At 45.4% G+C, this 14,095-nt stretch overlaps 1 protein-coding gene across 1 annotated transcript in view; it reads left to right on the top strand.

Annotated features, from left to right (window-relative positions):
- slc8a4b (solute carrier family 8 member 4b) overlaps positions 1-14,095 on the top strand; it is an 82,292-nt gene that overhangs the window by 43,547 nt on the left and 24,650 nt on the right. The window contains 5 exon segments of the mRNA XM_029454923.1: positions 661-771; positions 851-1,003; positions 2,809-2,905; positions 3,138-3,329; positions 3,743-3,935. Coding sequence (XP_029310783.1) covers positions 661-771; positions 851-1,003; positions 2,809-2,905; positions 3,138-3,329; positions 3,743-3,935 — 746 coding nt within the window.

The following is a 14,095-nucleotide window of genomic DNA, read 5'->3' as shown; positions in this document are numbered from 1 at the left end:
TGCTTGTAGATTGAGAAGGTCCTTCAGATCTAATGTTTGCCGCTAGAAGAGCAACGACAGTCGCGTGCATCGTTCCACACACGTACTCCAGAGAAACAGTTTAGATGCCTGAAATAAGTTCTGTGGTTAACACAAGACATTTGAATGTTTTGTTTTACAAAATAAAGTCAGTAAATCACCCGCGAGTGAATGTTGAAGCTTTAAAAAGGCGGTTACTTACAAGCAGGCTAAATGAGAGTGCAGTCATGTGACCGAGGTGTAGTTAGTTTATTTAATGTTAGTGTTTTACTTCTGGAAATAGCATTTACGCTATTTTGTCTGAGGGAACCAGGGCGACGCTAACTTCTGAGTTGGCCTCCAACAATACGTCATGCCTGCAGCATTAAATCTCAAAGCTATATAGTTAAAGCTCCAACATTAACACCTGCAGGATATGTGTCCAAACCTCAAGCATCCACCTTTTCAAAGTGTCCTACAGTGACTCAGTGGATTTGTAGCTGAACATTTGACCTCTAATCCCGAGAGACATGAACAGCTTCACCTTTAAAAAGCAGGTGTCAGTTTGAAAGATGAAGCTTTTACACAAGAAAGATTAATCTGTAAATGAAATGATCGATGAACATGATGAATACAAATGATGACTTTGTTAATTGACTTCAGGTCCTGATGCAGCAGCAGAAGTCCAGAGCCTTCTACCGTATCCAGGCAACAAGGATGATGATCGGAGCCGGCAATATCCTGAAGAAGCACGCTGCCGACCAGGCTCGCAAGGTCATGATCTCCCCTCGTCGCCATTATTCAAAGATAAAAGAACTCCAACCTGACTCTTTCCCCCGCTCTGTTTCTCCAGGTGGTGAGCAGCCACGAGACGCAGGTGCAGGAGGACGACCCTCACACCATCAGGATGGAGTTTGAACCTGTTCTGTACCAGTGCTTTGAAAACTGTGGCTCCTTAAAACTGACCGTATCCAGACACGGAGGAGACTCGGGAGTTACTGTCAAGGTGTGTGTGCGCGTGTGTGTGTGTGTGTGTGTGTGTGTGTGTGTGTGTGTGTGTGTGTGGGGTATTAATGCCAGACAGTGTAGTCATTCAGAAGTATATGAATCAAAGTCTGTTTATAACAGTGTGTGAATGTGAGGGGGAGAAGCCAAAAGACTCCGACAGACAAAAGCAAACAGTCACAGAACACCAAAATGGACTGTGATCAGATTTCTCTCATATCTTTGGCAGTTTTCCTGCTGTTGGTCGGATCTCACTCCGAGCACAGTGTCACCTCCAGAGAGCTTCCTTAGTCTCTTTCCTGCTGGTAAAGGGGTAGATGTGCGCCTGGACGCACGGTGCAAAACACTTTATTCTCCAGATTTTTAGATTTCAGCTCATGTTAGAATGAAATACAAAAAATAAAACATATCCTTTTGCAAAGGCTCACTGATCTGGAGCTCAACGCTGGCCTCGCACTCTGAATCACAGAAGTCTGTGTCGGTGGAGTGATCTGCTTGTCATTACAACAGACGCTCCTCTATTCTTCTCCCCGTCTACAAATGTAACTAGAAGGGCGCTTGGAGAGACAAACAGACAACAGACAAACAAACAAACAAACAGGAAACATAAGTTCCTTGGCGGAGGTCACTGTGATGCAACATCAGCGCCGTCTGTAGAGGCTGATATGCGTCAGTCTGCCGTCTACTTAAGGCTGATTGTGAAGTGAAGTGGCCTGTTTAGGCCACACACACACTCTTCACCAAACAGGGTTTCCTAACGAGGACACTTGTACCTGATGGCGCACTTGTTGAAACGGTCAAAAGACTGTAAAATTAGCCGTTTTGAATATACATGAAAAGGTTTGAAGAAATATTTTTCCTCTTAAAGCGTTTTGTAACTTTAGCATGAGGCGCCCTTTCACAAACTACCAACATTTTGACATCGTAAACATCTTTTATATATTTTATATAAAGCTAAACTGCAAACGTTTTTTGCATATATACAAATATATTTGTCTCTTCAGCGTCTAAATGCTCCACTATGTTCACCAGCTGCTAACTCTGTGTGTTTACTGTTTGGTGCTGAGCAGCTTCTTAGTGAAGTGAACCTGAACCTCCAGTGAAACAGTTATTTAAACAAAGCTGTATTATTGGCGGATCTTTTATACAGTATAAATGACATTAAAGGCAACTCATCAATTCATTTTTCTCCTGATTTAATAAGCACATCAAGATATCTGACATATTATGAATCCTCAGTATAGAGCACTCGCAACTATAATAGATGCATTCAAAAACAAGTGCAGAGCTGTCACTCAGACATTTCATCAAGTGTGAAAGCGGAGCCTAAAGAATACAAAAGCCACGCCAACACGGACTCGCTGACTCACCTTTTCCTGCAGACCTCTCAGAGTATCATGAAGTAATCTGATCTCTGTTATCAGATCATAAACGGTGAGGTTACATCCCTCTGCATGGAGCGGGTTAACATACAAGATGGAGAGAATAGAGAGGATACGGGTAAAGTTGTGTTGTACCATCTTCAAAGTCTTTATATCATCACACTGGATCTGACCAGAGGGCTCGGTTTAATGAAGCCCTTTCTCTTGTTTTCTCCCACCCTCTGTTCACATCTCCCCAAATGCCTCTCGTCCATTTCTTTGCCGGCAATGTTCTACCTCTCTCTCCTCCTCTGTTCCCTGTGTTCTCCCTGTGTGTTTATCTGCCCTTTTCATATCTGTACACTTGTGTTTCATCTTTTGACGGCTCTCTTTTCACCCTCGTCTCACCCCGCGTCCCATCTCTCTGTGTTCCCATCTCCCTCAGGTGGATTATCGCACAGAGGACGGTACAGCAAACGCAGGTTCAGATTATGAGTTTGCAGAAGGAACGCTGCTGTTTAAGCCAGGAGAGACCCTCAAAGGTAAAGAAACACAACAGAGATTGCAATAATTTATGGCATATTTTCAAAAAACACATCACTTGGACTGAGGCTCAAATAGTGCAGGTCATCTGCAGCACCTTGGGAGAACATGTTTCCACTGGCATCAACAAACATAAGATTTAAAAGTTTCTCATTGGTATAATGTTGCATAAAGAGGAGCACCGTGAACTATTCTGCACCAAACTCAACATCCTCAAATCTCTTTCACCAGAGATCACAGTCGGAGTGATTGACGATGACATCTTCGAGGAGGACGAGTATTTCTACGTCCATCTCAGTAACCCTCGATTAGTTGGTTACGCTGAGATTGGCACCGCCCCGCTGGATGCCAGTGCCACGCCCAAAGCCGTGCTGGGGGACAACCACACGGCCACAGTGACCATCTACGATGACGATCACGCAGGTAACGGGAATCTCTAAATAATGCGACATGGGACGGGGATTGATGGAACATGCAAAACAGCGAGAGTGACAAAAGTAGATCCTGCATGGGCCGATTGCTCTGCGACAGTCCCAGGACGTCCTCAGAAAGGTGTTACAAAGAGGTCCAGTCCCCGTGATGTCACTACTTCTTCACTTACAGGAGTTTGATAACATCAAAGACAATTAACGCGAGCGAGGCTGAGTGGAGCGTGTGCGTCTACCTGATACTCATTTCCTTTTATCTAGAGAGAGTGGGTGGTAATTTGTTATCCCCTTCAGTGTATGCACAGTACACACTGGAGAGCAAGCGGAGTGAGAGCGTAGGTGTTTATCAACCTCCTCTTTCACAGCTTTCTACTGTGAAATGATGTTCTTTCTTTCTTTCCGTCTCAGGCATCTTTACCTTCGAGTGTGGCAGTCAGAAGGTGAGCGAGAGCGTAGGTGTGATGGAGTTGAAGGTGCTCAGGACTTCGGGGGCCCGAGGCCTCGTGGCGGTCCCCTACCGGACCGTGGATGCCACCGCTAAAGCAGGGGAGGACTACGAACTGTCCGCGGGCAAGCTGGAGTTTCAGAACGACGAGACCATGTGAGTACAGTAACTGTTAATTCAACCTGCTCATCGCACAATGTGTGCATCTGGAAACTGAACCTTTATGTGAACTAGCAGAGAACTGAGGAGTTCACCACGGGCCAAATATCTAAATATATTCCTTTAATGCATCAAACAGATGATTTTGTTGCACTAAAAGGTGACTGACCTATTTTTGCATTCCTCTTTCTGTGGTTTTTTTCTGAGTGATTGACTCTCATTCAGAAATGTCTGTTCAGGTTAATTGAGTGTTAAACATTCATTCACAGTAAAAATAGCTCTATTAGGTAGATACCAGCGCAATAATGCCACTCTTCAAGGTAGGTAACTCTGCATTAAAGTGTTTCTACACACACACACACACACACACACACACACACACACACACACACACACACACACACACACACACACACAATTGCTCTTGTGTCCTTGGGCACATGCATTTTTAATATGCTGATGTTCGCAGTGTTAAATTGACCAATACATAAAGTAGTTGGGAATGCAGTTTCCTCAGCGCCTCCTGGGGCCCGATAAAGCTAGTGCTCAGTGTTTATGTGAGAGAGTGTGTGTGTGTGTGTGTGTTTGTACTTGTATCTGTATGAGGACCAACTTGAACTTCCTCAAGGTGCTGTTTGCTTCATAAGGTTAGACAAAGGTTAGGGTTTGTCTTGAACAGTAAAGAGTGTTTATGACATAAGAGATAGGCAACGTATTTATGTCAATGAATATCCTCACAAATATATTAATACAAACGTGTGTGTGTGTGTGTGTGTGTGTGTGTGTGTGTGTGTGTGTGTGTGTGTGTGGTTACCTGCAACTAAGCCAGGTGGTGGACAGCTAAGGACCAATTTCTGTTTCACAGAAATAATTGATCAGTAATTAACATACTGCTCGGTAGCTCAACCTATAACATATTGGAATTTTTTTCTCTATATTTTGTATTAATAATCTGAATCTGCATAGTAACTAAAACTGTTAAGTAAATGTAGTGGAGTAAAAAGTACGTAAAGTGGAAATATAAAAGAAAACCTCAAAATTGTTCCAGAATTTACTCTTGAACAAGAAGCTTCCACGTATGAGCGTCACGACAAAGGCAGAGTGTGTTTGTGTGTGTGTTCATGTAAAGTGATCAATGATCCCTTATTATGAAGCCAGCTCGTGAGCTGTGAGGTTAGGAAGGGGAGAGAGGGGAGAGAGAGGAGAGGGGAGAGAGGAGAGAGGGGAGAGAGGGGACAGAGGGGAGAGAGAGGAGAGAGGGGAGAGAGAGAGGAGAGAGAGGAGAGAGGGAGAGAGGAGAGAGAGGAGAGGGGAGAGGGAGAGGAGAGGGGAGAGAGAGGGGAGAGAGAGGAGAAGAGGAGAAGAGGAGAGGGGAGAGAGGGGAGGAGGAGAGGCGAGAGGGGAGAGAGAGGAGAGAGGGGAGAGAGGAGAGGATGAGAGGGGACAGAGAGGAGAGCGCAGAGAGAGGAGAGGGAGCGAGGGGAGAGGAGAGAGGAGAGAGGAGAGCGGAGCGGAGTGGAGAGTGGAGAGAGAGGAAGCGAGGGAGGAGAGAGAGGAGAGAGAGAGGGAGAGAGAGAGGGTAGAGAGAGAGAGAGAGGAGAGGGGAGAGAGAGGGGAGAAAGAGGAGAGGGGAGAGAGAGGGAGGGGGAGAGAGGGGAGAGAGAGGAGAGAGAGGGGAGAGAGAGGAGAGAGAGGAGAGGGGAGAGGAGAGAGGAGAAGGGAGAGAGGAGAGAGAGGGGGAGAGAGGAGGAGAGAGAGGAGGAGAGGAGGGGAGAGAGAGGGGAGAGGAGAGAGAGAGGAGAGAGAGGGGAGGAGAGAGAGGGGAGAGAGAGGGGAGGGAGAGAGAGAGGAGAGGAGAGGAGAGAGAGGAGAGAGAGGGAGAGGAGGGGAGAGAGAGAGGAGAGAGAGAGGGGGAGAGGGGGGGAGAGGGAGAGAGAGAGGAGGGGAGAGAGAGGGGAGAGAGAGAGGGGAGAGAGGGGAGAGAGGGAGAGAGAGAGAGAGGGCGAGAGGGGGAGAGAGGAGAGAGAGCGAGGGAGAGGGGAGAGAGAGGCAAGAGAGAGGGGAGAGGGGCGATAGAGAGCAGAGAGAGGAGAGAGAGGAGAGGAGGGAGAGAGAGGCGGGAGGGGAGAGAGGGGCGAGAGGGGAGAGAGGAGATGAGAGGAAAGGGGGAGAGAGAGGAGAGAGAGAGGGAGAGAGGGGATAGAGAGGCGAGAGAGGAGAGAGGGAGGAGGAGAGAGAGGGGAGAGCGGGGGATAGAGAGGAGAGGGGGAGAGCGAGGGGAGAGAGAGAGGAGCGAGAGAGAGGGAGAGAGAGGGGAGAGAGAGAGAGGAGAGGGGAGAAAGGGGGAGAGAGAGAGGAGAGGGGAGAGAGAGGGGGCAGAGAGGGGAGAGAGAGGCGAGAGAGGGAGAGCGGGGAGAGAGGAGGAGAGAGGAGAGGGGAGAGAAGGGCGAGAGAGAGGAGAGGGAGGAGAGAGGGAGAGAGGGAGAGAGGGAGAGAGAGAGGGAAGAGGGGAGAGAGGGAGGAGAGAGAGAGAGGAGAGGGGATCGAGAGGAGAGAGGAGAGAGAGGGGAGAGAGGAGAGAGGAGAGAGAGGGGAGAGAGGAGAGAGGAGAGGGGAGAGAGAGGAGAGGGGAGAGGGGATAGAGAGGAGAGAGGAGGGAGGAGAGGGGAGAGAGAGGCGAGAGAGAAGGGAGAGGGATAGAGAGGAGAGAGGAGAGAGGAGAGAGAGGGGAGAGATGTATGTCCTCCGGTCTGTGTGCAGCACAGAAACTAAGATTCTGTTGGTGTGTTTGCTACAAGAGGATACAGAGATCAGTGGATGAAGTATGTTTCACACCTCAGAGATTGTAACTTAGTGGGTCAAGAGTAAACAGAAAGATGAGCATCTTCCTCCACTGGATGTGGATTCAAAGTGCAGTCAAGTTTAAATAGGGCTAAGTATCACCGACACACACTTTAAGCTAGCAGTGTGTGTTCTAAAATAAATCCTTTTTTGTTAGTTACACAAAGGAATGAATCTTAAATGTAAAATATTAATTCAGCAGAGGTAACACACACACACACATTAGTGCATTTATTTTAAACATTTACTCCAGTTATATGCCACATCTGTTTCCATGATTGTGCCTCGTCAGCAGTGATGCTGTCAGAGATTACAGTTGTGTGTCTTTGCTCCTTTTTAAAGGCTTTTTGAGAGGATGCACAAACCAGAACACAAAACAGAGAAAGGACCTGTGCAAACAGGATGTGCTCTCTTATACTGTCCCTCCCCCTCTTTATTTTTGCATGTCTTCTCTTGCCGCTCCCCCTCTCTGTGTTTTCTTTCCTCTTTTCATCATTGTGCCTTTGAGCCCCTTGTCAAATTTCCCCACTAATGTAAAACTGCTTTCATCGGCTGTCTTCCTCCCCTCCACCTCCTCTTTCTCTCTCTTCTCTGTCTTCATTAAATCTCTGCTCTTCGTTGACCTTGGATTTGCTCTGTATAGCCATTTTCAACCATTTCCTCATTGGCTCCCTCCCATCCCCCGCATTTCTGTTTGGTGTAATTTTAGATTTTCTTCCACGCAGGATGAGTTTTGTCACCCCCCTCCTTTCGTCCTCCTCCCGTTCCCTCCCTTCTTCACCTTCTCCTCACCTCCCTGTCATCTCCTGTCTCTCCTCTCTCCCTTTCCACCCTTGACTCCTCTTCATTTGCATCTTCTGTCTTTCACCTTTTCTTAATCACTCGTTCCCACCCCCTCTTCACCTTACCTTATGCCTTTGCCACCTTATCGTGCTCCACTGTCTCTGCCTCACCTCCTCTCTTCTCTCCACCCCTTTTACTTTATCCCTCTCCTCATCCATCCATCTCTGTCCAAACCTTTACTCAGAGAAAAGGGACTTACTGCCAGGGCAATTTAGCAGGATCACAACCCCGACATAACTCACCTCCACACCTCCCTCTCTTCTCCTGTCTGACAGTGTGTCTTCCTCCGAGCGTCATAATAGTTTTGTTTAACCACTTTGTCTATTTCCTGCATTTAAGCAACCACACTGCAAACACATTAATCTGTCACAAGTGTTGTTTATTCTGTCTGTTGGAATGAGATTTTCTGAGAAGTTTGGGAAAAGAGTAAAGGTAACAAGTTGTTAGATGGATCACAGGAGGGGTGTGTGTGTGTCTGGGGGGGGGATGTGAAGGGGGAGCCAGGTGCTGCTTGAAATTCTCAGTGAAAGACTGAAAGGCAGTGGAGCTGAACTGACAAGAAGAAGAGAAGAAGAAGGAGCTTTAATTCATAGAAAATAATGTGACCCTCCAAGAGAATTAGTCTTTTATCAGAGGTCAGAGGTCAAGTGAGAAAGCAATTCTTGCTCATTTCTACTTCAGCGAGGTGGATGTTTGGTGAAGTGTGAGTTTAAAAGGGCGCTTCACCAAAGCTACACGTAACATAAGAGTACTTATCTACCTGAGATCAAACACTGGCTCCACAGTCACGTTAAAGTGCTTTGTTTTGACCCTGGTTTAAACTCTGGTCTCTGCTCTTGAATCCAGCCGAGGAAAAGTCTCTTTCCCTGTCTGCGCTCCCCATAATCAGCGCCAGGCATTCACAATAAAATTGATTATGCCTGATAATATTAGCTGATTTAGATGTTAAACAAACTGCACAATCATTTTCATTTCTTATTCCCTCTGGTGATGTCATAATGATGTCATCTTTGAGACTAGTTCCTAACAGAAAGCGTTATAAACTGGAGCAAAGACCTGGACATGTGGGAGGATGTGACAAAAGATGCTCTCCTGCCAACCTGAGAGGCCACACTGCCCTCCGGTGCAGAAACACTTCAAATGTGAAATTAAAAAAGTAGTGTCCAAATGGACAGTATGCAGTCTTTAACTACGCATGGAGGGAAAAGGAGTCATGAACGTAGCGTGAAAGACGGAAGGAGGAGAAGATAAAGAAAGATGGTTTCATGACTTAATAATGAACTGAGGACGATTCAGAGAGGAAGTGAAGGAGTGATGTGAATAATATGTAACTGCATCATCGTCAGTTTGTTCTCTCACTTTATTCAGTGTCGCTCTGTGGGAAGACACACACACACACATATATATATATATATATATATATATATATATATATATATATATATATATATATATATATATATATATATATATATATATATATATCATGTCACAGTTAATCTCTATTTATTCTGCCTTCTCTCTCTTTTTGTTAATCAGAGGGCATGTGTGTGCAGAAAGCTAAGTGAACTGTGTGTGTGTATGTTTATGTATGTGTGTGTGTGTGTGTGTGTGTGTGTGTGTGTGTGTGTGTGTGTGTGTAAGACGCTCAGCAGGGTCAGTTTATTCTTAGCCTTCCTTTGACCTGCAGCTGAGAACAGACTCACAGGAGACACAGACGTGTGTGTGTGTGTGTGTGTGTGTGTGTGTGTGTGTGTGTGTGTGTGTGTGTGTGTGTGTGTGTGTGTATATGACTGTGTGTGTATATGACTATGTGTGTGTATATGACTGTGTGTGTGGTCCTCTCCCCTGGCTGCTCATTATAAATTTCAAACAGGTGTCGCCACCAAACTGTGCCGACGCCTGTTCAATTACTAATTCACACTGTGTGTGTGTGTGTATGTGTGTATTTACTGTGTGTGTGTGCACATGTGTGCAATTACTGTGTGTGTGTGTGCATGTGTGTATTTACTGTGTGTGTGCGCCCACATAGCAAACCACCTCAAAAATCTTTGCTTTGATAAAATATTTCTGAGTCCTAAAACTTTCCAATGCGTCAGGTTGCGGCTGCTCTGTTCACACACAAAGTCATTCTACAGTAACTGAACTTCCATAAACCCCTCCCCCTTTAGTCACCGTAGTTTCAGCCGGTCAATCTGTCCGTTCTGCAAACTACAAGCTTCTCAGGTTACAGTAACGATACACGCATTATTTCTTTCACTTTCATTAACATTGCGAGAAAAGGCTTTTAGGATGAAGACTCTTCAGAGTTCTCTCAGGTAGCATTAGCTCGCTGGAGTCCATCTCGTCCGAGCTGCTAATGTCTGACTAAACTCTGCCAGCATCGCGGATCGGCTTTCACTCAATGAAGAAACACAACTCAATTGATGTGCTAGTTTTGTCTAACGTGACCTGTAACCCGACAAACTGTTAACTGTATTAAGATAGTTAGCAAAACATGCTAACGACTGCAGAAACACACTCTCTCATCCTTTCCTGACACTTTGGCTCTTGTGCTTTTGGAACAAAGTATAATTAGAGACTCGTGCATACTGATACAACGTGGAGAAAATCAAAAGCTTGACAGACCTGCCAATCAATGTTCGGGGAGGGTTTTAGCAAATGGTCAATTTGGAGAAATCTCATCATGTCTTGAAGACAAAAACACAATTGAACTTCCAGCCTTCCCCTGCTCACTTAAAGGAGACACAATCTGTTATTGTTGTTTCCAATGGGATCATAGAACCCCCTGAAGTGCACCAGCCGTATTATTGCTTAACAATATTGAGTTATACAATAATCCCAGCATCCTGCGATGTTGTGTGTTAATGAAGCCCAAACACAACTTCTTAGTGTTTCTGACAAAGCTGTCAGAAGAGCTGTGATCATTCATTAGCTGCAGAAGAAGTCGGCTTGTAAGTTTTAAACAACACATTCTCCCTTTGGCGAGATGCTTCTTGGAATTAAGAGAGACAGAAGAAATATGAGGAAAGTGAGAGAGTGTGTGTGTGGGTGTTTGCGTGTGTCACAGTGCTTGTAATATGTTTGATATTTGCAACCTGTTTCTCCGTCTGTCACCAAAGCAAGGTGACTAACCCAAAGCTGTTCCCAAAATAAAGCATCCTTTGAACTCCAAATCCCCAAGAGCCGTGCTCTGTATGTTGAGTGTCCGTTAGCGTGTGTGTGTGTCGTTCTATGCACATGCATACAGATGCATTTGTGTGTGTGTGTGTGTGTGTGTGTGTGTGTGTGTGTGTAAGTGCTGCTGCATGTGTGTGTTTCCTCACAATCCATATTTGTTGCTCATCTAGCAAGTGTCATATCAACTCTTCCCTTTAGCTCTACGCACGCACGCACGCACACGCACACGCACACGCACACGCACACGCACACACACACACACACACAATCAGCACGTCTGCACATGGTGCCTTACCTGCTTATCAGCTCACTTGTTAATACACTGTTTATCACCGTATTGACATTAAACTGGTTTCAGGATTTTATTCTTCAATGTCGTTGTGTTGAAGGTCTAAGCACGTGCTGTTTCCAGAACACCAGAACATGGCTAATGTTACATTTAACTAATCATACAGTCGCAAACATAAATGACTCTATAGAGACGTGGTATTATAAGACTGTTTGCATGCTTCTCACATGTTAAACGTGTGGGTGGGTTGATACTTGTCACCAACGCAGTGTGCAGTATGGTTGGTTAGTGTGCATGCTGCTTCCTGCTGGGAATATTTCTGCAGAAAATATACAGCCTTAAACCCTTTACACGGTTTTCAAACAGCCTCTGGTAACAAATCATGCAAGTTTCTTTATTTCCAAAGATAACTGGACACCCGCTATCAGTCTGTCGACCACAGGCTGAGATATCTCTTCATCTCTTGGACGGATTGACGTGAAGTGTTGTTCAGACGTTCATGGTCCCCAGAGGATGAATCCCAAATGACAATGGACTGTAGATATTTATTGACGTCTATTTGTCAATGACATGGAAAATTCCATCTTTAAAGTACTAGTATTTGTAAGTGTTCACTGGAGTGTCGAGAGTTCAGTACAAAAGGACTATTTGTTAGTTTAACATTAAACAGTAAAACTGCATTTCAGGACGGTTTTCTCTGCTGGCAGTTGCGTTGCGTTCTCTGAAGTCTTTTCTTCTACTCATCCCTTCAGGTTCAAACTGCATCCTGCTCGTGTGCAGATAAACACGTTCAACTCCCTGCATTTCACCCTTTTCTCTCCGTTCTACTGAAGAGCGTCAGGATTCCTCCGTCTCTATAAGGCTTTATATATATATTTTAAATTCTTTCCCTGTTTGTTGCCTTAGCAACTTTTGATCTCTCTCATTGTAAGCGCAACAAAAAGGGGATGACGGAAAGAGAAAGAATAATGGAAAGAAAGATGAAGAACAAAGGGGAGAAATGATGGGAGTAGAAAAGGGAGCTTCGTTGTTTTTTCTTCTGAGGATTTGTTTTCTACTCTCATGTGTCTGCAGTGAAAGAATAAATACGGAGAGCCGTGTTATTACTCTCCCTATTATTTCATTCATCGTCATTTTCTTTCATTGATTTTTTATCTCTTAACATTTTATGTCAGATTCTAAAGAGCAACAACCACTGTGACGGGTGAATTCACCAAGAATTGATTGCAGTCCCTGAAAGCACCATGAATTGCCCGTCATTTGGCCCACTCATGATATCGGAGCACAAACACGCCCATAAAGTTATCGACGTGGAAAAGTAGAAATGTTGCCTTTGCGCTAAGAACTCTGTTCTCAGCAGAACAACAGCAGAGAGGGAAATAAATAACGTTGCACCTTGAGTGCAGAGACTTCAGTTACCATCAACTCTCTGAAGACGTCAGGATGTCCCTGCAAGCCGCTGATCTTACTGAACTGGACTGTTTCTGCCCATTTTTGCTCCAAATGTTTGCACAATGCTTAATATAAATATGTGCAAATAGCACAGGAGCCCCGAGACGCTAAGCGCCTGTTAGTTATGGTGCATTTAACCCTTTGAGGGCTGCTTTGAGGACGCTTTGAGGATTACACAGTTTCTTGATTTGTTTTATTTGTGCAGGTTTAGCTGCGGCAATCCTTTAGTGAATTTGCCTTTGAGCGCGTGCGTTCATGTGTGAGACCCACGACCATTGTTTATTCTTTAATTAGTGAAGGCAATCATTCTTTGGCCAACTGGATTATGAAGATTAAAGAGTCAAATCACATTTCAGTGTAGTCATGGTCTGCCTGACGGCGAGAGAGACGGAGGTCAGGAAGAGATAAAAAACGGCTGAATGACAGTCGGAGAGCAAAAATAAAGACGAAGAAAGAAGAAGAAAAAATAGAGGCGAGATAAAGAGCACACATGCTCTTATCCTCCTTCTCGTTCCTGTTTCTCCTCCTTCATGCTTCCAGAGTCTCTTATTTCTGCCCTCCCTCCTATCTCCTCTATTTCTCTTCATCCTCTGTGAGAGCAGTGAAAGTTAAGTAGCTTAAGTCAACATCTTCAACAACTTTAGAAGCTTTCTCTCCGTGTGTATAAGCCTGTGTGTATTATGTTTGAAATCGATGTGGCAGCAGACATTTGTTTTTTGCCCATTGATGTTTTCTGCCTTACTACAGTAATTCGACTGACAGAGCCTTCCACACACACACACACACACACACACACACACACACACACACACACACACACACACACACACACACACACACACACACACACACCTCTGGCTTGGATTTTAACCCATTTGTAATCCCCGCCTCTGGCTCCTCTGGCTCCTCTGTCTCTTTGCTTTTGTCTTGCAGCGCTACTGTTTAACAGTCTATTGATTTGTGGCCTAACCGAACAGTTAAAGTTGCAGTTAAGGATTTTACAGTAGTGGTTTAGACGAGTATATACAGGGATGTAATGATGCTGAAATACATCTTTCAGCTGAAGCAGCGATGACTTTGCTAACGCTGCTGCCTCTGTCTGTGTTTTCACCCTTCGGTATTGTCGTCTCCTCTTCCTTCTATGATTCCGTCTCTTTGTTATACAATTCTGCCATTTAGCTTCGCTGTCACTCCCTGTTTCTGTTCTCTCTGCGTCTCTTGTTTTCTGCTTCTCAGCCCTGCATCTTCCCCTCGGGTTGTTTTTTTTAGCATTGCAGTCCCAGCAATTTTCTCTGCCAAGCATACACACACCCTATGGTCAGCGCCCACACACACACTCGTACATGCACACACTGGCTTTTGCTAACACATCCCTGTTATCACCCCCCCGTGGCCTGCACACACCCTGTAATCACGGCTCAGAGACCTACCGTGAGCTGCGGCAACAGGCTGCCCCTGCCCTTCCATGCCCATGATTAGAGCCTCGATTGAGGGGACAGACACACCCCTACCCCCTTACTCCCTGCTCCCCAGCTGGCCCCGGGCCTCCCCG

This window comes from Cottoperca gobio, chromosome 18 (assembly GCF_900634415.1).
Source record: "Cottoperca gobio chromosome 18, fCotGob3.1, whole genome shotgun sequence".
NCBI classification, from domain to species: Eukaryota; Metazoa; Chordata; class Actinopteri; order Perciformes; family Bovichtidae; genus Cottoperca; species Cottoperca gobio.
This window is presented reverse-complemented; position numbering and strand designations above follow the sequence as displayed.